General features: G+C 52.4%; 3 protein-coding genes across 5 annotated transcripts in view; 1 reads left to right on the top strand and 2 right to left on the bottom strand.

Annotated features, from left to right (window-relative positions):
* The window catches only part of NASP (nuclear autoantigenic sperm protein), a 14926-nt gene extending 1430 nt beyond the window's left edge, over positions 1-13496 (top strand). Inside the window, exons 2-14 of one of the 3 annotated variants that reach the window (XM_019501383.1) lie at positions 358-468; positions 1040-1120; positions 2273-2379; positions 3186-4127; positions 6487-6569; positions 7349-7434; positions 7905-7978; positions 9221-9409; positions 10685-10848; positions 11571-11627; positions 11723-11794; positions 12743-12871; positions 13351-13496. In XM_019501383.1, the coding sequence (XP_019356928.1) occupies positions 358-468; positions 1040-1120; positions 2273-2379; positions 3186-4127; positions 6487-6569; positions 7349-7434; positions 7905-7978; positions 9221-9409; positions 10685-10848; positions 11571-11627; positions 11723-11794; positions 12743-12871; positions 13351-13404 (2149 nt within the window). In that variant the 3' untranslated portion in view covers positions 13405-13496. The remainder of the gene's footprint in view (positions 1-357; positions 469-1039; positions 1121-2272; positions 2380-3185; positions 4128-6486; positions 6570-7348; positions 7435-7904; positions 7979-9220; positions 9410-10684; positions 10849-11570; positions 11628-11722; positions 11795-12742; positions 12872-13350) is intronic. The other 2 variants (XM_019501385.1, XM_019501384.1) reach the window with 2 other exon arrangements.
* Positions 13497-13501: 5 nt separating this feature from the next.
* Positions 13502-20140, bottom strand: LOC109305313. The gene is made up of 8 exons (XM_019528314.1): positions 20040-20140; positions 19699-19879; positions 19251-19446; positions 18667-18974; positions 18374-18442; positions 17068-17151; positions 14286-14408; positions 13502-13815 (listed from the first exon to the last, which is right to left on the bottom strand). The coding sequence occupies exons 1-8, from the start codon at positions 20138-20140 to the stop codon at positions 13786-13788; spliced, it is 1092 nt and encodes a 363-aa protein (XP_019383859.1). The 3' UTR covers positions 13502-13785.
* The window catches only part of LOC109305312, a 7436-nt gene continuing 2645 nt past the window's right edge, over positions 19249-24039 (bottom strand). The window contains exons 3-12 of the mRNA XM_019528313.1: positions 23848-23940; positions 23052-23243; positions 22877-23011; positions 22451-22591; positions 21865-22019; positions 21474-21594; positions 21029-21145; positions 20458-20847; positions 19699-19879; positions 19249-19446 (exon numbers count right to left, since the gene is read on the bottom strand). Coding sequence (XP_019383858.1) covers positions 20746-20847; positions 21029-21145; positions 21474-21594; positions 21865-22019; positions 22451-22591; positions 22877-23011; positions 23052-23243; positions 23848-23940 — 1056 coding nt within the window. The 3' untranslated portion in view covers positions 19249-19446; positions 19699-19879; positions 20458-20745. The remainder of the gene's footprint in view (positions 19447-19698; positions 19880-20457; positions 20848-21028; positions 21146-21473; positions 21595-21864; positions 22020-22450; positions 22592-22876; positions 23012-23051; positions 23244-23847; positions 23941-24039) is intronic.

The raw sequence follows: 24039 nt of genomic DNA, 5'->3' as shown, positions 1-24039 counted from the left end.
CACCTGGCCATAGCAGCAGTGGCGCCCACACCACTGTGGCACCGCTGAAGGGATCTCGCTGTGCCCTGGTTGAGAACCACTGCTCTGCTGCTACAAATGGAAGAATTGGTCTTAATCCCCAGGGTAGCACACCTAAAAACTGGTGTGAATGAAAGTTCTCCAGAATTTAATCTATAATGTGGCATCTCATGACCTGGTACTATATATACCATGGCTGGCTAATGTCTGACCCTTAGTGGGAAGGGTTTGAAGGCTGGGTTTAAATCTTTTGGTAAGCAAAGATGTGAGCTTTTGAGAGGATACAGATGTTCTCTCTAAACGGTGATTGACACAGCTTTGTACTTAATAACTTTCCAGTGTGGATGTCGACGGGGAAGCCAAGAAACTACTGGGCCTAGGACAGAAGCACCTGGTAATGGGAGATATTCCAGCGGCTGTTAATGCATTCCAGGAAGCTGCTAGTTTATTGTAAGTAATGGAACGTTACTCGCATTTCTGTTATGTTGAGCTTGTTTTTGTGTGCATCACTCAAGTGTGATCAAGCTTAGATGGAGAAACCTGGCTCTGGCTCAGATGAGCTGTTTGTACAAAGTTATGTGTATGATCCTTAATTAACTGTTGGCATTATAAGATCCATGCAGTGTCTCAGACTCATGAAAACATGGTTTTACATGTTCAGACCCTGGGGGAGCAGCTAAGCGTTACAGCTGTAACCAGAAATGCCAGTCCCATAATTGGAAACTTGGATCTCTTTAATCCAAATGTCCAAATGACAAATTGGGAGTATATCATCAACACGCTGCCTGATTTCTGGGAGAAAAGTCTGCCTTCCACAAGATATCCTGTTTTTGAGTGCTTGGAGCAACCAGACTCTGATTGTGAAAGAGAATCACCACTTGGTTGAGGGAGGAGGCAGGGGAATACATGTCAGTGTAGAAACTGGCTGCCTTCACCCAGGAAATACTTATCTCTATTCATTTAAAAAAAAATGCTGTTAACAATCGGTTCAAACGAATGACTGAATTAACTTCCTTTGTAGGGGTAAGAAATATGGTGAGACAGCGGACGAGTGTGCGGAAGCTTTTTTTTACTATGGAAAGTCTCTTCTGGAATTAGCAAGGTACTTTAACATTTACAGAACTGCCAGAAAGCAGAATGTTATTTTTGGATGTTTTTAATAGCTTAAAATGGTAACCTGTTTGTAACTTAGTGACACCACTGGATAAGAATTTCAGTGGGAGTAACTGAATAACTTCAGTTCGGTTCCTGTTTGATTGAAACACTGACAATATAACCTAATGGCCCCTCAAAGAGAAAAACTTAGTGGGGTATCTTTGACTTGTTGGAAACTGGGAAGGGGTATTGGAAAAAGGGGTTAGGTTATAGAGCAGAAGATTTTAGTTCAAGGGAAGATATAAGCAAGTCTGACTGTTGGTCTGATTAATGTGACAGCATCTGTATTTTCAAGAAAGGTCCTACAGTCTGTAGGAGAGGGCTAGGCAAATGATCAGATGCCACCAGAGCAGGGGTTAGCACCTATGGCCTGCCAAGTAATTGCATACAGCCTGTAAAGCTAGAATGGTGGCAGCTTACTGGGATCCGAAGCGGCAGCAGCGGTCCAATTGTGAATATGGCTCTCTTAAAGCAGCTTCCTAAAAGGCTGCCAAACCCCTGCTCTATAGCAGCGTTTCTCAACTCATGGGTCACAAGGATATATGACAAAGTCATGAGCAAACTTTAAAAATGGATTCTCTATGGGAAGCCATGGGTTTTTCCTGGCAAGCTGGCACAGTTCCAGGCTGCAAGGGGTTGCTGGGGGATTGCCCCTGCCACTGGGGGGTGGGAGGGCAGCAAGTCAGGGGTGAGGGACACTGGTTCGGGTCTGGCCATCAATGTTTACAAATGAGTCTGGTGCAAAAAATGTTGAGAACCACTGGTCTAGAGGGAAGTGTTATTGCCTACAGCACTATTAAACAGTGTGCAACTGGAGTGTGCATGTCCAAGTATTAGAGCACCATCACCGTGGTACCTGAGCACTTGTAAATATTGCCATTGACCAGCAGTCTCCCTCAGAGACCAGTAGCAGGGTCTGCAGTAATAAGTCTTGGCAGGTTAAGACAGGAGTGTGTTAACAACAACAAAAAGGGCTGAGGTTGGAATCGGCACTCTTAAACTTGATACTGAGCAGAGTCCTCCATGCTAGTTGTTCCTTTAAGCAATACATGTAGCTGTTAGCGAGTACCAGGGAATGATACTTCTGTTGTTCTCCTAGAATGGAAAATGGTGTGTTGGGAAATGCCTTGGAAGGAGTGCAAGTTGAAGAAGAAGGGGAGAAAACGGAAGATGACTCAATGGTAGAAAGTGCTGATAACATAGATGGTATGTAGAGCTGTCTAACATGCCATAGAGATGCCAAGCCATGTTGTTTCCTGTAAATGCTGGATTCTGAGTACTTCGCTGCCCTGAAGCTTTACACCAAAACTTTTAGTAGGCGAAGGAGTCTTGTTTTATCAATTCATCCAAACGTAGCTAAAAGCATTTTGCAAGGAACTCTTCTTCCCTAACTCGACTCAAATCAAACACAAAAAGTCACTCGGTTTGTCAGGCTTTTTTTTTTTTTTGAAGCACTGCACTCGGATACTGTGTCCTGTATCTAAACTTCCTAGCCCACTCGCACTGCTTTTGTAAACTTGCAGCAGTACAATGGCATGTGGTGTCATTGCATAAGACTCCTTCCCCTGATAAAGGACTGACATCTTGGTGAAACTTCTCTAACTGTCCTTCCTGTAAGAAGTCCAAGGGCAGGTTTTATTCTGTACTCCTTTGCAGATGAAGATGGCACATCTCTGCCCCTCTAGACTACTGGATAAAGCTTGGCATCTCTTGCTTAGCTGTGACTAAAAACGCTAGTGCACAGAATTGCATATTGCTTGAGTGGCTGCTTACAATGCCTTGGTGTGTGTTGATCAGGGCGGGGGGAGAGGCGTGTTCATCACAAGCTGCTTTATTAGCTGGGATCCAGTTTTCCTTAGATTTCAAAAGGGAGTGATGTTTTAGGAACGTGCTATGGCTTGATGAGAAACCAACACATTGGAGGGTCTGAGGGTGGTATTTTCATTTCCCGTTAATGCTTTTATTACTAAACTCGAAGAAATGTTTATGCTTCATCTTCCTTAACCATGTAGAAGAAGCAAGGGAGGAGTTGAGAGAGCAGGTATATAACGCCATGGGGGAAAAGGAAGAATCCAAAAAATCTGCAGAAGAGTCTCCAGCACTGACCGAAGGTGGGAAGGAAACTGGAGGAGAGGATGTAGAAATGGAAGAGGTACTGGAAGGAGAGGTGGTGGCTGCTGGCACAGAGACCAAGCCTAAAGAGGAGGTGGAGGAGCAGGCAGAGGCAGCTGTGAAGCAGGCAGAACCTGCAGAAGAGCAGGCAGAAGCAGCTCCAGAAAAGGAGGCGGGGGCAGAGGAGCAGATAGCAGCAGAAGCAGCTCCGGAAGAGGAGGCAGGGGCAGAGGAGCAGAAGGCTGATGCTGCAGAGAAGCAGGCAGAGACTGCTGTGGAGAAAGCGGAGGCTGCGGGGGAGCAGGCAGCTGTAGCTGTGGAAAAGAAGGTAGTGGCAGAAGAGCCAGTGCCAGAGGCTGCAGGAGAGGATGCAGCAGCAGCTGTGGAAGAGAAGGCAGAAGTTGCAGTAAAGGAGGCAGGGGCTGCTGTGGAAGAGAAGGCAGGCTCAGAAGAGTCTGTAGCAGACACTGCTGAAGAACAGGCTGTGGGTGCTGTGGAACAGAAGGAAGAGGCAGCTGTGGAGAAGGGGGAAGAGAAAGAAGAGCAGGCAGAGGCAGCTGTGGAGGAGAAAGTGGAAGACAAAGAAGAGCAGGCAGAGGCAGCTCCAGAAGAGAAGCCACCTAAGGAGCCTGAAGATGCTCAGTCAAAGGAAACGCCACCTGTAGCTGCAGATGCCACTGCACCTGGAGAGGATGGGGAGCCCTTCAACGAAATGCAAACAGAAGCCAAAGTTGAAGTAGGTGCTAAGGGACCACAAGAAGATGAGAAAGATGACCTGATGGAAGCGGAAGGCGCTAAGGTAGAAAAAGAAGAGAGAGAGGACCTGGTGGAAGAGGGAGAAGGTAACCGGGAGAGGAGAAGTACTTGTGGGTGGATTACTTGATGGATTTGACTTTCTAACAGTGGGTAAAAATGATTCCATTCAGGATTTTCTGTGTGCCTTAGGCAAGGGCTCTGCCAAGGGGGGCACTTGGAGGATCTTGTATCCAAGAAGCTGGTTTCACTTAAGTTCCAAGGAACAGCAAATAGTCTTAGTTTCTCTAAACTAACGCTTAACTAACTGCAAAGCAAAATTGCTACTGTTCAAGCAAGCTGCGGCTCCCAAAGAGATCCACATAATGTGTTGAAAGCAGTCACTGGGCTGGTAGAGAATACTGAATGGATGTTCACTTGCATGTATCTGGGTTTGTTTCACTAACCTTCAGGTAACTTGAAACACAAGCTGCCTTTGGTCCCGACCTCCATTCTAGACGGGGCAGTACAATAGAAACCACTGAATTGATCCCTTTTGAAAATTGGAACTCCTCCGTGGAATCTCTTACTGGCCATCACATAAGATTGCAAACTTAGTGGGGAAATCTAAATTGAATACGATAAACATTTAAAATTTAATTGTCAATTGGTGCTCGCTTGTACGTGCTTCTGCTGTGTAGCTTTTCATGTTGTTCTGCTTCCCTGCATCTTCATAGCTGCTAAACTAATTAACAACAGTCTTGGAAACAAACTTTCACAGTACCACGCACTCCAGTGACGAGACGCAGTAGGCCACTTCCTAGTAGCTGATAAAGTGTCCCCATCTGCATAATGGCGCACTTGGGCCAGCTGAGTGGTTCATAGCAAAAGCTTCACTTTAACAGTGATGGATGAAGATCCACATTGTTTGATTGCCTTGGCAGTCCAGACAGCCTTCAGAGGCACCTCTCTTCCAACAGAAGGAAGGGTGCTGTACAGCTGTGCTCTCCAGCTGTTTGAGGAAGGGTGGGGTGAAGACAGGGACACTCTTTTTTCCAAGTTGGCTGCTGTATTTCATGGTGTAACATTGTTCCCAGCCTCCCTGAATTGGTCACTTCAAACTATTTAAGTACTCTGTTCTTTTTTTTTAGCTTTGTGATATCTCCTGTGTTCCAGCTCTGATAAAGCAGTTACTTCTCATACATACAGGCATGGGCTGTTTCAGCATCAGCTAGGCTGCTGAGGAGGCTGTGGATTTTTAGCTCTAGTTGCAAAAGCTGAAGCTCCATGCTAATCACCAATGGAGATCAGGCCTCTTTTCTTTCATACTGAAAACAACTAGGTTGTTCTAGGAGAGTTACAGTCTGCTTGGCTCCTAGGCTGACTCCAGCATCCACGCAGCAAGTTGTTCTATTCCCTCTCCGCTCTCTTTGCATGTCTCAGGCTTTGCCCCAATCTAAAAGTTAGCTGAGCTAAGCTTGCTCTATCCTTGACCCCCTAGTCTATTTTCTCTTGCTGGAGAGATGATGTAAATATCCTTTGGAAGTACTAAGCTGAACTGGTACCACACAGCAGTAATTGTCACCAAGAGCTGCTTATACTGAATGAGCAAATGTAGGAGTCCAATGTAGAGTTTCTTCCTTCCTTTCTTCCTTCTTTCCTTCCTGTGACTGCTATCGTGCTGAAAACATGAGAGCATAAGTGCCACCCATACTAGGTCAGACCAATGGTCCATCTAGCCCATATCCTGTCTCTGATGGGGCAGAAGTGGATGCTATACAGGGAGAGTGCTGAACTGGAAATCCCTGGAGTGATCTATCCCCCTACTCAATGCCCTCCCTGCTTTGTGTTTACAAAAACAAACAAAAAACCAACCAACCAAAAACTTGTTGGCTATAAACCCTGTCACCGACCAGTTTCAGTGGGTGCCCCTTATTGGTTCTAGTGTTGTGGGACTTGGTGGGCAACAGTTCCCTGTTCACTTGACTCATACCCTTCATGACTTTTATGGACCTCTGTCCTATCCCCCTTACTCAGCCTTCTCCTTAGTTATCTGGAACACTGCCTGGTCTGCCCATCTACAGGTGGCTAGTCCTGCTGCACAGCTGCTCCAGTCCACTGACTCCTGTGGAAGGTCACCAGGAATGTATGAAAGCAGAAATATATGAGAATCTATCCCTGGATTAGCTTCTCCCTTCTTCCACATGGTACTAAATAAGGACTTAATCCTAAACAGCTGCTTCTATAGAATGGGAATGAGCTTGGTTTTCACTACTACAATACCTGACGTCTTAATATAGTGGCTGCTGCCAACAGGAGATGCGAATGCTGGTTATACTGTTCGTTTGTCACCCCTAAGCTTTCACAAAGGGGAAGGAAACTAGATTTAATCTGTTTTGCATCGCCCGACTAACTATATAGCGCATCCTGTTACCTGGGCATGTTCTCATCCTCCTATGTTTGTTGCAGAAACAGAAGGATCGGAAGAAGACGATAAAGAAAACGAAAAAGCTGAAGAAGATAAGGAAAACGAATCTGTAGTTGAAGACAAGGTGAGATCTCTTCCTTGTTAATAGTGGTCCTCAGTGCTTCTGGATGAACAGAATGCCCTTGGCGAGAACCAGGTATAATGCAAGCATGGCTTCTGCTGCTGCTTTTATCAAGAACTTGAAACTTCTCAGCTAATAACTGACTTGGCACCCAACAAGGGATCTCATGGAACTACTTCTGTTCCAGAAGAATGACAAATAAGTTGAGAAGTAGCTATTTCTTAATTCTCGGCTTATAATGTCATCATATTATCTACTCATGTTTAAAGGTTTATGTCCTCCTGCCCCCTCCCTTCTCTCTTTTTTTCTATGCTTCAGTGACCCGTGATTTAGATGTCTGTGCCTGCAGGCTTGTCAAGGCAGTGGCTGAACAGGACAGGGTCATGTATACATGAACTTGGTGCAAATTGGTGCCAGACTTTTCAGGTCCCAGTAACTGGTGCTGTAGGGATATACCACGACTTTGTTCAACAAGTTGTTTCAGTCAGCAAACATACTTGGCCAAGCCATTCTACATCTGTTCTAAATTAAATCACTTCATCCCCTTGAAGCTGGGTTTTGGTGGAGTACTTTGCTTCCAGCAGTACCTGAGGGACCCAACTTTGTGCTTTCCTGTTCCTCTTACTACTAACATCTTTAAAGAGTCCTGAAGTAACATTGAAGGTATTCAGATAACTAATGTGCATCGCTTGATATCTAAATGTCTGGTGAGAATCTTTGCTAAATGTGGCCATGTTATGCGTAGCTTGTGGGATTGCAATAAAATTTCAATGTCACTTTAGTCCGCTCAGGAAAGCGAAGAGGATGAAGTTGGGAATCTGGAGCTAGCTTGGGACATGCTGGAGTTGGCCAAGGTCATCTATAAAAGGTAAAAACTTCTAGTCTTGGTGTATCTCTGCTACAGGAACCTGCTAGGGTAGAAACTGATCACTTGGTGCTCAGCATTTGTGCTGCCACAATTTTTTACCAATACATGTTGATGCCCTTTGTGCCACATTAAAGGAGAATCAGTGGTGCAACAAAGGTGGTAACAGACTCTGCTGCTTCGCTACAGCGGATGTTTTACCTCTGTGGCACTTTACCCACTCAGCCGGGGCATGACTGGCTGAGTGGGGAAGCAGGGGGCAGGACAAGGGGCTTCATTTGGTGAAGCAGATCTGTGCTGTGAAAAATTCTGGCACAGCTGATTGCTTAATTTCATGATGTCTATTTGTAGCCCTAGTGCGGGTTCAGAGAGCTACTGGGGAAGGGGCATACTGAAGGTACCCTTGAGAGAGAAGCTTTGGACTCTGATCAGGGTTTATAGCAAACAGCCTAACTATGGTTCTTTTGATTTAGACAGGAAACAAAAGAAGCTCAGCTCCTGGCTGCTCAGGCTCACCTAAAGCTAGGAGAAGTCAGCGTTGAATCTGGTACGCTATCTTGAATTGATTCTGCGTAAAGTGCTCTAGTGCTAAGCTGGTGTCATTCTGCCTGGCGTTAGCCTGCCCTGCCCCCTGGGTGCGCTCTAGCATGGCTGGAGGGATAAAATGACCTTGGACATAGGTTACGGGAAGCAGTTGTTCCGAGTTGAAATTTCTCCTGTGGCTGGACTAGAAGTAGGGACTTGGAAGTCTGCTTGTGCAAGACGGCTGTGTTTTAAGCTGTGGCTAGGAACATTCTAGAAAATGAAGTGTGTTTTTTGTTTGTTTTTTTTACTTGTTAAAAGTGCCTTAATATGTGAGAAGCTGAATGACAGTGTCCTAGGGTGCTCTTCCAAACCCTCCAGTTGAGTTCACTCTCTGCCTGTGCTAGGAAAAGCTGAATTATCCCAAGACTGTGGTTAAAGAATCCAGCATGCCCTTCTCTTTACTTAACCTCGGGCTACAATGGGGTGTCAGAAGCTTCCTGTGGCAAATATTTAAACAATTTGGGAGGCTTCTCAGTGGGTTAACAAAGGGGGCTGTGCCTCTTGTACCACCTCAACCATCAGTGGAGAGTTTGGAGTTAGAAGGTATGGTCTTGGGTAGCTTTCTCTGCTTAATTATAAAAGGTGTTCCTTCTTGATATTAAAAGTTTGATATTATAAAAGTTCCTTCTTGATGTTACTTTCTTTGCTTATTACTGAGCAATATAACTTGTACTTGATTTCATACTTCCAGTGTTCCCCTGCTTGACCTTGTGTAGATCTTTCAGAAACAGGAGAATGACCTTTTCAAAGTGCTGAGCTGAGGAGGGATGTCTTCCACAAGCTGCCCAGCTACTTAAAACTGACTCACTCTTGGGTTCCTTATGGAGCCTGTCAGCCCTCCTGGATCATGGTGTATGCATGAGGGCCACCCAGACCTCCGATGCATATGCCTGGGCAGGGATTAAGTCCAGATGTTTGGTGCCTCCATGGCTGTAGTTGTGTAAGTGTCTGGGAATTGAACCCAGGTCTCCTGTGTGGTAGGCAAGGATTCCACCATTGAACCACAGGCTCCTTGTGACTCCAAGCTATCGGCTGGCATTGCTCAGCACAGGTCACAGCTGCTTCCAGGCTGTGCAGAATGCAGGAACAGTTGAGACTAAACTGTGGGTGGGAAGCTGGTGGTGTGGTGACTTGGAGGTGACCAGTTTGTTTGAACTAATACCTACTGGTTGTGTCTAATAAAGGCTTGTGTATCTGTTTGTAGAAAACTATGTGCAAGCTATAGAGGAGTTCCAGGCCTGCCTCACCCTACAGCAGAAGTACCTAGAGGTGCACGACCGCCTGTTAGCAGAGACTCACTACCAGCTGGCTCTGGCGTACCACTACAACAGCCAGTTCAATGAGGCTGTTCTGCAGTTCAGTAAATCTGTAGAAGTCATTGACAAGAGACTGGGTAAGTGGGTTTGCTAAAGCTTGGCCTAGTAAATTGACCTGTAGGAAAGCTGGCTTTATTTCCGCAGCTTGTTGCTGCCAAAGCAGACTAGGTGCAGATGCTGTAAGGTGGACACGTAACTGGCTTGATCATGCTCAGTGTGGACTTGGGAGGATGTATCAAGTGGGGGTCTGCCCTAGGTCTGGTATTGTTCAGCATCTTCACGAATGATTTAGATGCTGGGACCGAGCGCACACTTAGCAAATCTGTGGATGATGCTGAGTTAAGTGGAGTTGCAGATTCTCTGAAGGGCGGGGCTAGAATCCAGAATGACTTGGATAGGCTGGAAAAAAGGTCCACCATCAACCAGGTGAGATTCGACCAAGACCAGTGCAAAGTGCTGCACTTGGGATGGAATAATTGTGTGCAGAAATGCAGGCTGGGGAATGACTGGCTGGGCTGCAGGACTGCAGAGGAGGGAGGACCTGTGGGTAAGCTGAATGTGACCTAACTGTGCTCTTGCCAAAAAACCTTCCAGTAGCTTACTGAGCTGTATTGACGGCAGTGTCACTTGAGAATCAGGGAAATGGTTCTGCGCTGTTCAACACTGATGAGGCCTCCCCTGGAGGTGCTGTCTGGTTTTGGGACCCCTAACTTCCAGAAGGATGTAGGCAGTTTAGAAAGAGTCCAGCGCAGAGCAGGAAAAATGTTTTGGAGCCTGGGGAGAGAAACTTACTGGGGGCTTGGAGAAGGGAGGGGTGAGGGGATTTGATGACAGTCTTTAAATACCTGAAGGGCAATTAGGCTGGGTGGTCTCTTCCTTGTGACCGCAGGGGACAGGACTAGGAGCAGTTGCCTCAAGTTGCAGCAATGGAAATTTAGGCTCAGGATGAACAACTTTCTGGCCCTGAGGGTGGCTGGGCATTGGAACAGGCTGCCCAGAGAAGTGATGGGTGAAATCTCCACCCCTGGAAGTTTTCGAGAGCAGGTTGGACAGGATGGTTTAGTCAGGGCTGGGTCCTGCCTTGAGCAGGGTGCTGGACTAGATGTGACCTCATGATGTGCTGTCCAGCCCCACTTTCCTATGATTATGCTGTGCTGGGTCCTGTCAGTAAAATCGTTCTCAAGTCCGTGATGGGTAACCTCAGCTTAATTGCCCATGAGCAGCCTCCACTGCTCTTCTAACAACTCATTATAATCGCAGCAAACTTGACATTGTCTGCACTGGGGGGAGAACCTGAGCAGCTCTTGCTTGTTGCGTCGTTGGCTAATGCACGACTCCCACTCATCTTGTAGTGATGCTGACCGAACGGATAAAGAAAGCAGGAGGATCTGCTCAAGATGAGAAGGAGATCGAGGAGCTGAAGGGACTGCTTCCTGAAATAAAGGAGAAGATCGACGACTCGAAGGAGTCTCAGAGGAGTGCGGGAGTTGCTGAACTGGCTTTGAAGGCAACTCTGGTTAGTCCGTCTATGGTACTTAAAAAGTGTATTTATTTTATTTGGATAAAGCTACCTCTGGCTCTCTCTTGGGGGTGACATCATTCTGTCTGTCTTAGTAATATTCCTCCTAAGGAAAGTGCTGCTTGGTAGAAGAGGCAAGCTTTTGTCAGAAGACTGAACTGTTGCTGTTTCCAGATTACTAATACAGACTAGTTTATACCAACCTAGCTTTCAACTAAGTCTGTCTGCACAGTCGGCTCAATCTTGGTTGCTGGGGTAACACTTACTCTACAATTTGAACACCTTGTACAGAAATAAAATAATTTAATTTGAGGGTTAAGCACTTCATAGTGATTTTTTTTTTTAAAAAAAAAAATCAGGATCGAGTTGGTCAGTGCTGACTGGAGAAATGGATGGCCAGTCTTATTTTTAAATGTTGGCTTAGCTGTTCCCTTAAAATAAAAGCATATTAAAAATCTCAATTTAGTTATTGGAAATAGATGCATGGATTCCAGAGGGGGCAGCAGGCTCCAGGCCAGAGGATGTATACAGACTTAACATCTTTACTACTCTTCCATGTTGTGCATTTACTGTCCTAAATCCAAGAGTAGTTGTTGACTGCCTGCCTGTTCCCTCCTCCCCCTCCTGTCCCCGGGACAGTTCCTTTGCAGTACTTTTGGATGCTGAAATTATCCCGTGGCCCAGGCCTTGGCTAACTATTGTTTTCTTTCTGTTCATAGGTTAGTGGAACTACTTCTGGCTTCACACAGAGCGGAGGAAGTGTTTCCGCTTCCCCGGTAAGTGCAGGGTATTGTTGTGGGAGAACATTTTAACTGAGTTTATTGGACAGCCTTAACGCTTGCCGTTTGGTTTACAACCTGTCTTGTAACAGATTCCAGTAAGAAAACCGGCTGACGGAGCATCTCAGTGTGTTTCAGACATCTCCCACCTTGTCAGAAAAAAGGTGTGTTCAGAAGTTGCTATTTGGACAAATAATGAACACTAGCTTGCACTGTGCACTTCTTGGTTAACAAGCCTGCCGCTGTGCTCAAAATTAAACCCAGAAACACTGCACAGAACTCCTTTCCACTGGGACCCAACCAGCCTGGGAACCATCTGGCTTCCTGAGAGTGGCTTTGATGGTTGCTGGTGCTGTGCAGCCCCCCACCTGTCCCATGCTGGCTTAACCTTGGAGCTGGGTTATGCGACTCCTGCGCTCCTTAAAGGAGTGCTGTAGCGAAGAGGGGACCTGCAGGGCAGTGCACAGACCCTGTTCGAAGGGCAAACAACCAGGCTAAGCTGGGTTCCCTTATTGCCAAGTGGAAATGGAGAATTGGACTTCACGTAGCAAAGCCAGTTTAAATGTATCGCATTTGTACCACAAGCTTGGAGAGGAGGGAGGAGAAGAACCTCTTACTAGAGTAAAGACATGCAGGTAATTCTAAAAGACACTAGTGCGTAGGCCCTTTTTGCACTAAAAATACCTATTTGTTTCTTGAATGTGGACTTCCCAAGAGATTCTTTATTGGCCTAACGAGCAACTGGGATGGCATGCCATGGTGGCTGCCTCCTCCAGTCCAGCTTTTGGAGCAGGCTGTGATCTGCTGCAGAGCTGATGGGAAATGTTGGAGGTGCTACAAATCACTGCTTGTAATAGTAATTTTTTTCATCTCAAATTACAAATCAAATCATTAAGGCTGTTCAGTTGCAGTGAGAACTCTGGTGATGCCATATTTGCAGGCCAGTGGTTGGAGCACCCAAAACGAGCCCACGGTATCAGTGCAGTCCTATCCTAACCCTTGACTATCTGTTGTGACCCTGCCACTAATGCAGTGACACCTAGACACTAACTTGCTGAACTCTTTTAAGCTTGAAATTGAACATAGTGAAGACTAAACGATTTTGTCTTCAGAGGAAACCAGAGGAGGAGACTCAACAGGGAGACAATGAAGCTAAGAAATCTAAACCCGAGCCGGCTGTCAATGGCGGTGGTGATGCTGCCCCCAGTGGAAATGAGGTTGCAGAAAAAATGGAAGAGGAGGTGGGCAGTTGAGTCAAGAGTCGGGGCCACGTGTGTTCCTTCTCAGGGCAGGCACACGCTCACGCCTGCTCGCTGTAACCCTTTTTACTTTTATTGCCTGCATGTTCCCCACAAGGTATCTCGTCCTTTCATTGTCAAGTGAACTAGCCACGGAGCTTTGCACAGGGGGCGGAGGGGCTGGCAGCGTGCAGTGGAGTTCAGCAGTGTCTCGACAGCAGCTGAACTGCACCACGTGGTTCTTGCTCCCAAAGCGCTGGTGTGCAAGGATGTTGGTTCTGTGCAATTCCCAAAAATCAGTGTCACGAGGCCAAGGCTGATTGTCCGTGCCTGTGTTTTGGAGAAGTTCTTGGCTTCTCTGATGCTCAGCAAAGTCCAAGCTGACGCAGCTCTCCAAGCTAGACACTTTCGGAGCTAGTGCATGAATGAGCTGTTCTGTGGCACCTGCTGCTGGCTCCTAACCATGTGTATTCCTCTTTTAGACAGAGAAAAGGCCACAGGTGGAAGCAGGGGCTGCAGTTGAAAGTACAGTATGATAGTTCTCCAACGTGGGACACTCCTCTTCTCCCAAGGAAAACGATTTTGTATATAGTGTATTTTTTCACTTTTTGGCAACTTTTGTATGACTCCCAATAAAGATTGTAAGCAAATGCTCTGCATTGTGTCTTCTAAGTAGGGGCCACTTTTCTGGTACCACCCACAAATGTACAGCAGCGACCACAAGAAACAATCTGAAGAGCTGGGTACAGGGGAGAGCCCCAGTAGGCCTCATGCTTCTGTCATCCAGGGGCAGATACTCGACTTCTCTTTCTGTTGCCCCAAGTAGTAAGAGAGTAACGAAGTAAACGATGGTGCTGCTGCATTCTCCAGTGGAGTTGAGGGATCCTCTGTCGGCTCCTTGCAGTACTGGACGCTTTTTAGATTTGATCTAGAATCAGGAGCTGTGCCTGAAATGGAAGCAGAAACAGGCCAGCTTTGGTGGTAACTTTTTTTTTTTTTTCCCCCTCTCCTACTGTGTGGTTTATGAGGGTTTTTATAGATTTATAGAGGCTGTACTCAAGCCTGGACAGTGTTCAGCAGGATGTGAAACCCTTGGAAATCACAGGGCGAGAGGTTTGAAAGTGCCCCTGGGACCCTGGAGGCTACTTGTCATCCTGACCTCTGAACTTGAAGCAACAAAGCTCTTAGATATTTTTGCTGTAGAAAGTCATGTAGAAAATTCACCAGGCAGTCTAAACTACCGGTTTATTTCCAAGCTTAAGGTTATGTGTGTGCTAAGCTCTTTTCCCCTGTTTGCTGGGGGAAAGAACGGATCTAGACAGCAGTAGAGAAATGCATCTCTAAACTGCTGCCCCTGCTAATGGGTTCCTGTGTGCTCTGGTCTTTTCTCGGTTTGATTACGGTGCAGATACCATACCCTCCTCTCCTGTGCCCGGGTTTCTGCCTTGTCCCATGTCATCAGTTCTGCTACTTTACTTCCATGGGGCTGTTTGGTGTAAGACTCCACGTTTTGCTTTGGGAGGTAGGACTGATCTATATCCTGAGATGAAGAAACAAGGTTAACTGGTGCAAGCAACTTCTAAAATCTGTTTAATGCAGCAGTGCTTCTTGGGCACCTTTCAATCTCACAAATCTTGTCATCGGCCCTCTTAATGTTCAAAGGTGCCCACTCATTTAATACCTTGGAAGCTGAAGAGAAAAGGCTGCCTGTTACTAGAGGGCTTTTTGGGGGGCGGGGGTCTTTTCTGTCAAGAATGAAGATTTTTTTTTTTTTTTTTTAAATTGTCAGATCCATGCAGAGAACCTCCTTAATTAGCCTGCGACCTGTGGAAGAAGAGAGTCATCCTCATCCTGCCCGAGCCTGGCTCTTTTTGTTGTCCAGTTACTTATCAGTAAAATGCTTCCTACAGAAACTTTTCTAACCAGGTTTAGGCCCCAAGTTTTTTTCTGTATTATAGCCATGTTTGTCTAAGGCAGGGGTAGGCAAAAGGTGGCCCTGGGGGGCTGGTTGCAGCCCACCAGGCCATTCTGTCTGGCCTGCAGGCCCCCTAAAAAATGCACAAAATTAATATTTATCTGCCCCTGGCTACCTAGCATGCAGCCCTCACTGGCTTGCCAAAACTCAGTAGGTGGCCCTCTGCCCAAAATAATTGCCCACCCCTGGTAACGACAGGCATTGCCTGCCATGTTTTTTCCAGCACTTGATCTCCCACAAGTGTGTTCAGTTTGCAATGCACATGCTTCTGCAAGAGCAAGGAAAAGGAAGGGGCACTGCTAAGGTGAAAGGGAGGTGGGAGAGGAGCACTGTGGGCAGCAGGGACCTCTTAGCAGCACTCCTCTTCCATATCCTCTATTCAGGATATTGCTTGCTTGCTTTCCTAGCTCTTGTCTATGAACGCTTATGCATATTGGTCCATACCCTGCCTGTTGTCTGAATTATTAATCCCTAGCTGGTTCTTTTAAACTCAAGAACACCCCACCACCACCACCACCACCAAATGCCAGGGTGTAATCAAAGAGCAAAAACTAGGGAAGTAAGAGATCAACTTCTATGTTGCAGCAAACTTTGAAAGGCCACAACAGGTCAGAAAGGGTTAACACTGCTTTCTATTTTGAAATCTGATTCTCTTGGGAATCTCTTACAGGTTTGACTCAAGTCGTGTTTGTGCATCTGACAGCGCTTTGCTTGTGTTGCACCCTCAAAAACGTCTCAGTGCCATGATGCCCGGGGTTGAGAATTGCCTAGTCTGTAAGGTACAACTCAACCTAGCCTTCATCTGACTCCAAACCAGCCAGGCTGAATACCTCTGCCCTTAAACTTCTTGCTGGGATCCTGTGACCCCAGCTGACTTCTTGCACTCGATCTTCTGAGGTCCCTTCCAGCTGCAATGTCTCTGAAATTTCTCTCTCTCCCATCTGTGCCACATACAAAAACAGGAGGAAAGAGCCAAGTGGTCACAGACCTGCGTGGAGGTAGATGCATGCAAGTTCTACCTGCCCCATGAGCAAAGTACATGCGGAAATGCAGCTTGTAGTCGACATACACTTGTACAAGTTTCGAACAGTCCATCCAGGTTGCCTCCAGGGAAAGGATTTCATTTTTGCTGGCTTCACCTTGCAAGCCTAAGAATTAGGACACCGGTGCCACAAGTCTTCCAGGCTGGTTCCAGTGTGAATCCCCTCTCCTGAGCCCTGGGCACCAGAATGGTGTGGTATTCCCTTGTGCGATGGTATGAATGCTTTCCTGGCTATTGGGAATCCACTGACCTGTGCCAGGACAACAAGCTTGCTTTTCCCATGGCCACAGCAGTAGTGGCATTTAGCTGACCTGTGACACGGGTCACTTGCAGCCCCCTGCTCCCAGCAGTACTTGTTGCTCCCCAAGGGCTAGCTCTGCCTTTGGGTTTGGCTGCTGCAGGACCCTCTGCCTGGCACTCAGGCTTCTTGACAGTGCAGCGATGCATGTGCTTAAGAGGCTTTCCAAGCAGTTGGAAAATTGGCAGCAAAGGACTTGGCTGTGCTCCCTCTCCTGCAGGGTGTCCTGCTCTCTAGTCTCGGCTGGGAGGGGGGGAAACCTGTTTCTAAATTCCCTTTGAGTGGTGGAGGGCACTTGGACTGCTGTGCCGGTAGGTATTGCCAGCCGAGAGCACCAGCACCCCTGGGAGGTGGATGTGGCAAGTGCTTCCCACAGCAGAGCCCCCGGAGGGGGAAGGTCTGGCTCCAATCTCCTGGGGCCTTGAGCAAGAGTGGAGCAAGTAGCTCGGGGGCCTGAGCTCCAGGCACTGTGGCACAAGCAGACCCTCTTATGCTCAGCATCGCGTGTCCGTTCCTTTGTGAGGGCAGCGACTTGGGCGTGGGCTCCGTCCTTTGCTCCCTGGGGATGTGCGCTCAGACCCTGCAGCTGGGGCAGGAACACTTCTGTGAGAGTGATCAGGTGCCAGTGCTGGGTGCAGCGGTGCTCTCGGGCTGGAGCAGGCGCCGTAGGGGCCTGCTTCTCATCCCTGGGGATCTAGCACGCGGCGAGGATGGCAGTGGGCAGAGTTGTTGCTGGGAAGCCTACCACTTCCAAGTGAAAATCCCTCTTGCTTGTTGAGGATGAGACTCTGCTCGAGGGCGGTGTTTGTGTCTGCTGCCTGGGACAAGGTCTATGCCCCTAGCCCCGCCACGTTTGCTGGCTGAGCTGGGTGTGTGCTGCTTACCTCTGCTCTGTAGGTGTGGAGTTCCTCCTCCCGGCGGCCGTCTGCTATCCGGGCAACTAGAGACGCCCCTTCTAACAACTGAATCTAGGAGGAGGAGAGCGGGGTAACTACAACAGCCTCATTCAGCTGCCAGCCTAGTGCCTGCTTCTGGCTTTGCACAGGGGCAAGGGCTGACAGAAGACTGAGGGGGATTGAACAGCAGCCGTCAGCTCCCTGCAGGGGGGCTGCAAAGAGGCTGGAGCTGGACTGGTCTCAGTGGGGGCAGATGACAGGACAAGGAGCAATGGGCTCAGGCTGCAGCAAGGGAAGCTGAGGTTGGATATTAAGAGAAACCATCTCAGGAGGAGGGTGACGAGGTACTAGAACAGGCTCCCCGGGGCCTGCTGCTGTGCGACTTCCTGTGCATAACACATCCCCCTGCTGAGGCAGCCCTAATGAAGCAGGAAAAGCATTCAAGCCGTAGGGGCCTGGCCGAAGACCAGTGTGTGTCCTTACGGTATAAGCAAATGTCCATCCTGCAGGGTGGAGCCCAGCGCTGCCGCACGCAAGAGGAAATGCAGACTGAACGGGGGTGCATTAGAGACCTGATACTGAACAGCCCACTCGAACACGCTTCCAGCTGAATCCAACCGGGAGCGTTGGAGAGGAGCCTTCGGGGGTTCCCCGATCCCACGCGGTTTAGGAACGCCGAACAGTGGCTCTGCTTGACTAATGTGTAACTTGGTTTCCTGTACCGAGCTGTACCGTCATGCTGGGGATGGGGCTTTGCACTATGACTCGCAAGTCTAACTCCTCACAAGCTCCTGCCGTTTCATGCGTCTGTGCAGCTTCCCCTTGGCTGCTGCTTCCCAAAGCGGGGGCGGATAACGGGCTGCTACCCCTCGCGCCGTGGGGCAGTGCGGGCTGAGGAGCTCTAGTCACGCTTGATGATTTCAGTCTACAGAGCCAAATTTTCAGGAATTTTTTTTTTTCTCTCTTCCCTTTCCTACGCTGCAGCTTCGACCTTGGTCTGCAGGCAGACGGCCTCTTGCTCCCTGTCCCAGGAGGCCGGCTGGGTTCTGCAGCTGGCACGACAGTGCTGAGGCTCGAAGCAGAAAGAGCCCAGCTGGTGCTCGCGGCTCATCTGTCTGGGCAGAGCTAACGAGCTCACGCTGGAGCTGAGGGGGTTTCCTACTGATTTTCGGGGTGAGCGGAGTGGTCACAGGCCGGGTTTGGGGCGGGTGTCATTGCTCAAGCCCTCCCTTCCCACTAGTGCTGCTTTGGACCCTTCCTTCCTTGCCGTGGCTGAGCGTTTCGCATCACTCACCTTGTTCTCTGCAGCCAGGTGCTTCAGCGCGCTGCGACTCTCCCCCTGGGACAGCACAACCAGGAGGGGCTGGGGAAGCACAGGGGAGAGTCGCACTTTGTTCCTTGGCCGCCAGCTCCCCTCCTCCTTGGTCCCTTTCTCCTTCTAGCAAGCTGCTCCCTTCCCCTCAACACGTGCTGATTGCAACCACCGCATCCTCTCTGCTGGGTCACCGTGCCCCCTTCCCTCCCCTCCGCTTCGGACGGCGAGCACTTGAGATGGATCCCAGCGAGGCCCTGATGGTCCGTACCTACCTGGCTGGGAGCCCCCTGGTAGAGCGGCAGCTGGTAAACACCGGTGTTGCAGTAGCCTTTGGAGAACACGTGGAGAGCAGCCCACGCCTGGCTCCCCAGCACGTCGCTCTCCCCCCCTGCGGCTCTTCCCTCTGCAGACGGGCCGGCTGCCTTTGCGCCAGGGGCCCCTGCGGTCACCACGACCTCGTGGAGATGGATGATCACCGTGAGATGCTCGTGGTACGTCCTCTGCGGGAAGGACTGGAAGGAGAGAAGACGCTGGCTGGGGGGGGACGAGGCTGGGTGTGAAGCTACCAGCTGGCGCCACCCTGAAACGCTCAACCAGACAGACGTGCTGCTGGAGCTAATTGGGCAATTAAAGCCCGCGAATCCTCAGTCTGCCCCATCCCAAGCCCTTAGCGTGGCACCCGCGTGGCCCCCAGTTGGCTGGCTTTCCACCCCTGTGCCTCCAGGATCGGGGCCTTTTCAAGGTGGTTGCTGGCTCGAGCTATGCTTCAAAGGTCGAGCTGTAGGTGGTGGGAGCGGTCAGGCTTGGGGGCATGGGAATGAACTAGGAAAATGACCTTGTTCCCCGCTCCGTGTACAGGCGATGCTTGCCTTGAACCCGTCCAGCCACGCGGGCCACTTCTGGTAGCTGTCGAGGTCGAGCGCCTCCAGGAAGACGGGACGATCGTACTTCAGCCACCGTTTCCCGAAGTAAAAAGCCCCGGGTGGGTTGAAGCAGAAATGAGCCAGCGTCAAGCCGGACCAGGGCAGGTTCCAGGCGCCGTCCACCGCGACCTGCAACGGGCCAGCGCAGGCGGCTCAGCGCCACGCGGGGAGGAGGGATCTGCCCTGCAGCATCGCTGCGTTTCCCCGGGCGCAGCCCACGCGAGCTTGGCTGCTCCCTCCAAAGTTTCGATTAGCCTCCGCTGAAGAGCGTTTACTGGTGAGATGGGCCGTTGGTCTGAGCTAGTGTCTGCGCCCAGGGTCTGCGACTATGATTGAGTTTTTCTCGGCTGGGAGCTGCGAGCCGGTGCTGGTCCCGCTCACCTTTATGCCGCAGGCAGGGAGGTAGCGGGAGACGTAGGTGAGGCTGAAGGGCTGAGGGCTGCTGTCTGGCGTCCTGCTCAGCTTCTGGGCAATCCAAGCAGCGATGTCTTCGTCCGTCCGTGGCACCGGGCCTTGGTTTCCAATGAGCTGGGGGACAATCTCCCGAACCAGCACCACAGACCTGGTGGGGTGGGGGATGTGGTGGTGGGAACAGAGCGCCCCGAGCAATGCAAGGAAATGCCCCGGGCAGCCACAGTAAGAGCCCAAGCCTCAGGGCCGAGCCCCAGGCAGCAGCCGTGCTGGGGAAGCTTTGGGCGAGGGGAGCTGCGAGACGCCTTTACGCTGCACTGGGCTTGCCTGGAGCCCGGGGTCCTGGACCGGGACGGCAGCGGGGCCTGCGAGTCTGGGGGATGCAGACTGGGACGGAGACAACCAGGTTCATGCTGCCCTGATTAGGCCAAGCTACGACTGGCATCGAAACAGCAGCCCGGCGGGCTGCACCGTGTCATTGCAAATAGTTCACAGGTGCTTTACGTGCCACTGGCCTCATCGGTCCCTAAGGTCTGGGGCTCGCTGCGAGACGAGAGCTCTGTTTTTGGCCTCCGAGGCTGCGGGTCAGGACTGAGGTGGGGGGTCAGGGGGGCGTCTCGGCCGGACGTTGCCCAGCACTAGCGCCTGCCTGGTGCCCTCGCTAGTCTCCGTGGCCTTGACCCGACCAGGTGAGTCTAACCGAGGGTGCGGACCCGCGCTCCCCCCCACCTGCTTTCCAGCGCGGAGAAGAGGCCGCTCTCCCCGGCAGTGGGCCTGGCTGCGTCCGAGTAATAGACCCCGTCGGCGTAGTCGGGCCGGGGCTGGACGAGGTCTTCCCAGGGCGCCGCCACGCTCCCTTCCAGGACTCTGGGCTCCCGGGGGGCCGGGAGCAGCCGGACCAGCAGGCTGGCGCACGGCACGTACCTTTGGAGGGGGCAGCGGTGCTGGGGTCAGGGCAAAGGGCAGGACCTCCCTGAGGACGCGGAGGGAGGCAGGGGAGGGTGGAGGTGACCGGTGTTACCGTCCGCCAGCCCTGAGGCTGTCCGTGGAGAGAGGCTGGGTGGTGTCGGGGCCGCTGTGGTAGAGGCGCAGCTGGTGGGGGCCGTCGTTCAGGGAGACCTGCTCAGACCGAGGGCCGCGGGTCACGGCGTGAACCAGTCCCCTCCCTGCACCCTCCAGGCTGCTGCCGTGGGCCTGGGGGCGCTGCCCCCGGGGATGCCCAGTTCCCCTGCTGATGTGCCCCCCACCTCCCTCCTCCGTGGGGGGGGCGTGTTCACATGCACGCGCGCGTGGGGCTCACCCGGCTCCTCGTGGCATCGGCCGGGGGGGCTTTGCACGTCCCGGCTTGCACGAAGAGGTTGAGCGCTGCCCAGCCGAGGACGACGAGCCGGCGGCTGAACCAGTCTGTGGAGTAGAGCTGGAAGAATGGCGGCACCCCTGCGCTCGAGGGAGGGATCGGGGGGCTCCCGCCCCTCGCGCACGATGCGGCCACACTCCCAACGCACCCCAGCCCATCAGCACCGTGTGTGGCAGGTGAGCCATGCCCAGAGCATCCTAGGAGGGGCCCCTGCCCTGCTCGAGGAAGGCAATGTCCCCTCCGGGCTGAGCGGGTTGTTCTGTCCTGGCCCCAGCTCCGGCCTGCGACAGCGCCGTGGGTTTCTCCGCCAGCACCATCGGCTACCTCTGGCCAGGTCCCCCCACCGCGTTCAGCCCTTGCCCCCGACCTGCCCCAGCCCAGCACGGACCTTCAGCAGGAGCGTGGCAGAGGGCGGCACCGCGAGGCCCCGGACGTCCAGGCTGTAGTTGTAGGACGGCTCGAAGATGCTGCTGTTCAGGTCGATCCCCGTGGAAATGTCTGGCCCGATTCTGAGTGGGGGGAAGGAGGAGGCAGAGGTCAGGTCGCCCCCTCAGCCCCTTGGTGCTGCCTTTGGACCGCGCCGGCGCTGGGCACGCTGGGCAGCGGGTCCACCCTGCAGCCTCAGGCTCCCGTGTCTCGGAGTTGGCACTGCCACGAAGGGCTGAGATCCGCACGCCTGCCAGGACACGGTTTAACACGGATCGGTGCCTGCATCTTTGCTGGACGGCTCCGTGCCGACCGGCGCATGCCTCCGCAAGGGGCAGGGGGCTGCTCCGTACTGGCAGTAGCTGCTGTCGAGGATGCGGCCGGCGACGCGGCTGATCGTGGCAGCGTCCGGTAGGTAGCGGGCCCCGTCGATGCAGAGGCGGAAGCCATCCCTGGCGCCAAAGGGCTCCACGGCCGGCGTGTCTCTGACGTGGTGGATGAAGGCAGCCTGCAAGGACAGGGCCATGGTGATGCAGGGCCCTGCAGCACGACGGCTTTGGGGCTGGGCAGGCAACGAGACGCCACCGCTGCTGCACGACCGCCGGGACCCCTCAGCTCAGCGGTGCCCTGTGCAGGGAGCAGGACCGGCGCCAGGCCGGGGGCTCTCTGATAGCAGCATTGCCCAGCTGCTCCCCTTCCTCGGCTGGAGCCCAGATGCGAATGCACGGGGGGACGTCGCCCAGCCCATCCGGCTCTGGGGTTGTGCCAGCCCTGAGGCGAGTCGCTGGCTCTCCCCGAGCCGGTTTGCAATGTCGTACGCCGGGCTCAGGCCAGGATGGAGCTGCTGGCTCCCCCGCTGCAGCTCCCGGACGCCTCTCCCCTGAATCCCCCCCGGGCACCAGAGAGCCAGTCTCCGCGGCTTTGCCAAGAAATACTCACACGGGGCCAGGCGAGCACACGGCCGAGCGTGACCGGGGTCTCCGGGGGGAAAGGCAGCTCCGGCTTCTCGCCACTGAAGATGTGCAGCCTCACGGTGGCATCGCCGTACGGCTCCCAGCTGCGGTGCTGTCCCTCCTCGGGCTGAGACGGGTGTCCGGCGTCAGGGGGGAGCGGCACAAAACCCCACCTGCTGCCTCCCAGCTCCCCGCGCGGGTCAGACCCAAGCTCCTGCTCAGCCTCCCCATAGTTAGTAGGGCATCCGCCTGCTACCACGCTGTTCCTCAGGGACCTGGAGGGCTTGAGTCTTGCTCCAGCAAATCAAGGGCAGCTGGACCGATCCCTCAGCCTCCTGCTTCCCAGTCTCCTTCTTACATCCCAAATGGCAATGAGGGCGCTGGCCGTCTCCTCCCCGCTGGCCAGACTCACCAGTGCTATGAGCGCACGGGCCGGAGGCACGGGGCCGTGATACAGGGTCAGGTCATGGGTCCCCGTGCTCCAGACAGCTGCTCGCCGGTCCCCTTTCCTCCCCTGCCCTGCGACGACAAGATGCGAAAGAGCCAGCTTTTATCACCGCTGCTGTGAGCGATGCTGGCTGGGACACCGGGGGACCACGCAGCTCACGGGTCAAGCTGAGGATGGCCCACGCGGCCACCCAAGCGTCGCGGTCCAGGAGCAGCTGGGCCCCTCCAGAGCCCGCGTCCCACGGGGCCATGGCCACGCTCCCGCTGGGCCAGTGGTAAAAGCGGGTGATCAGGACCATGTCCTCCTGCGGCAGCAGGTCTGGGAACATCACCTGGGGGGAAGAGAAGGGCGGCTGTGCTTGCAGACACCCCATCACTGAGGTGGGGGGGCGCGGACACCACTCTGGCCATGCCCGGGCGCTGGGGGTACTGGTGGGTGCCTTGATTTTCACTAGGCCCTTTAAGTCCCATGGGTGTGTTGGCATCCTCACTTTAGCACTGTGCACAGTAAGGGGATACGGGGATGCTCCTAGCGGCGCGGCGGCCAGGGGGGAGGGCCGGGTGTTCTGCAGGGCACAGGCCCTGAGGCGTCCAAGGTGAGATCAGCCAACACTGCGCACGCGTTTTCCCACGCCTCGCCCGGACGGGCTGCACCGTCTAACGTGCTACTGCCACGGCGCAGTGTGTAGGAGGCTTGGACTCGCATGCGTGAGCCGCAGCTGCAGCAGGGGAAGGCAGGTAACACTGACCCCGGGCCAGCCCCGGGTGTGCTCCAGCTTGTGGGGGGCGGATTCGCACCTGCATTATTGACTCTGCCTCTGCAACCAGAGAGGCAAGGCGAAGCCCCCAACCTGTTTACAGACCTCCCCCCCATGCAATGCATCCGAGGTCTGCAAGGAAAGCGCCCCCCCCGCCCCCGCTCCAGGGCCCTGCTACCTCCTGCTCTCCGAAGATGAAGTAGCCTTGTTTAATGCTGGATCTCACGGGCGTCGTGGAGAAGGTCATTACCGAGCTCCTGGTGTTGATCACCTGGACAGAGAAACAGGGCAGAGGTTGCGAGGAGTCAAACCACAGGCCGTGCTCCTGCCTGCGTCGAGGAGCAACGAGGGACTGCCCCCCCCCCCCCCC

This window comes from Gavialis gangeticus, unplaced genomic scaffold, assembly GCF_001723915.1.
Source record: "Gavialis gangeticus isolate Ggan-Ray unplaced genomic scaffold, GavGan_comp1, whole genome shotgun sequence".
In the NCBI taxonomy this organism is placed as follows: Eukaryota; Metazoa; Chordata; order Crocodylia; family Gavialidae; genus Gavialis; species Gavialis gangeticus.
Note: the sequence above shows the minus strand (reverse complement) of the source record. Positions and strands in the feature narration are given on the sequence as shown.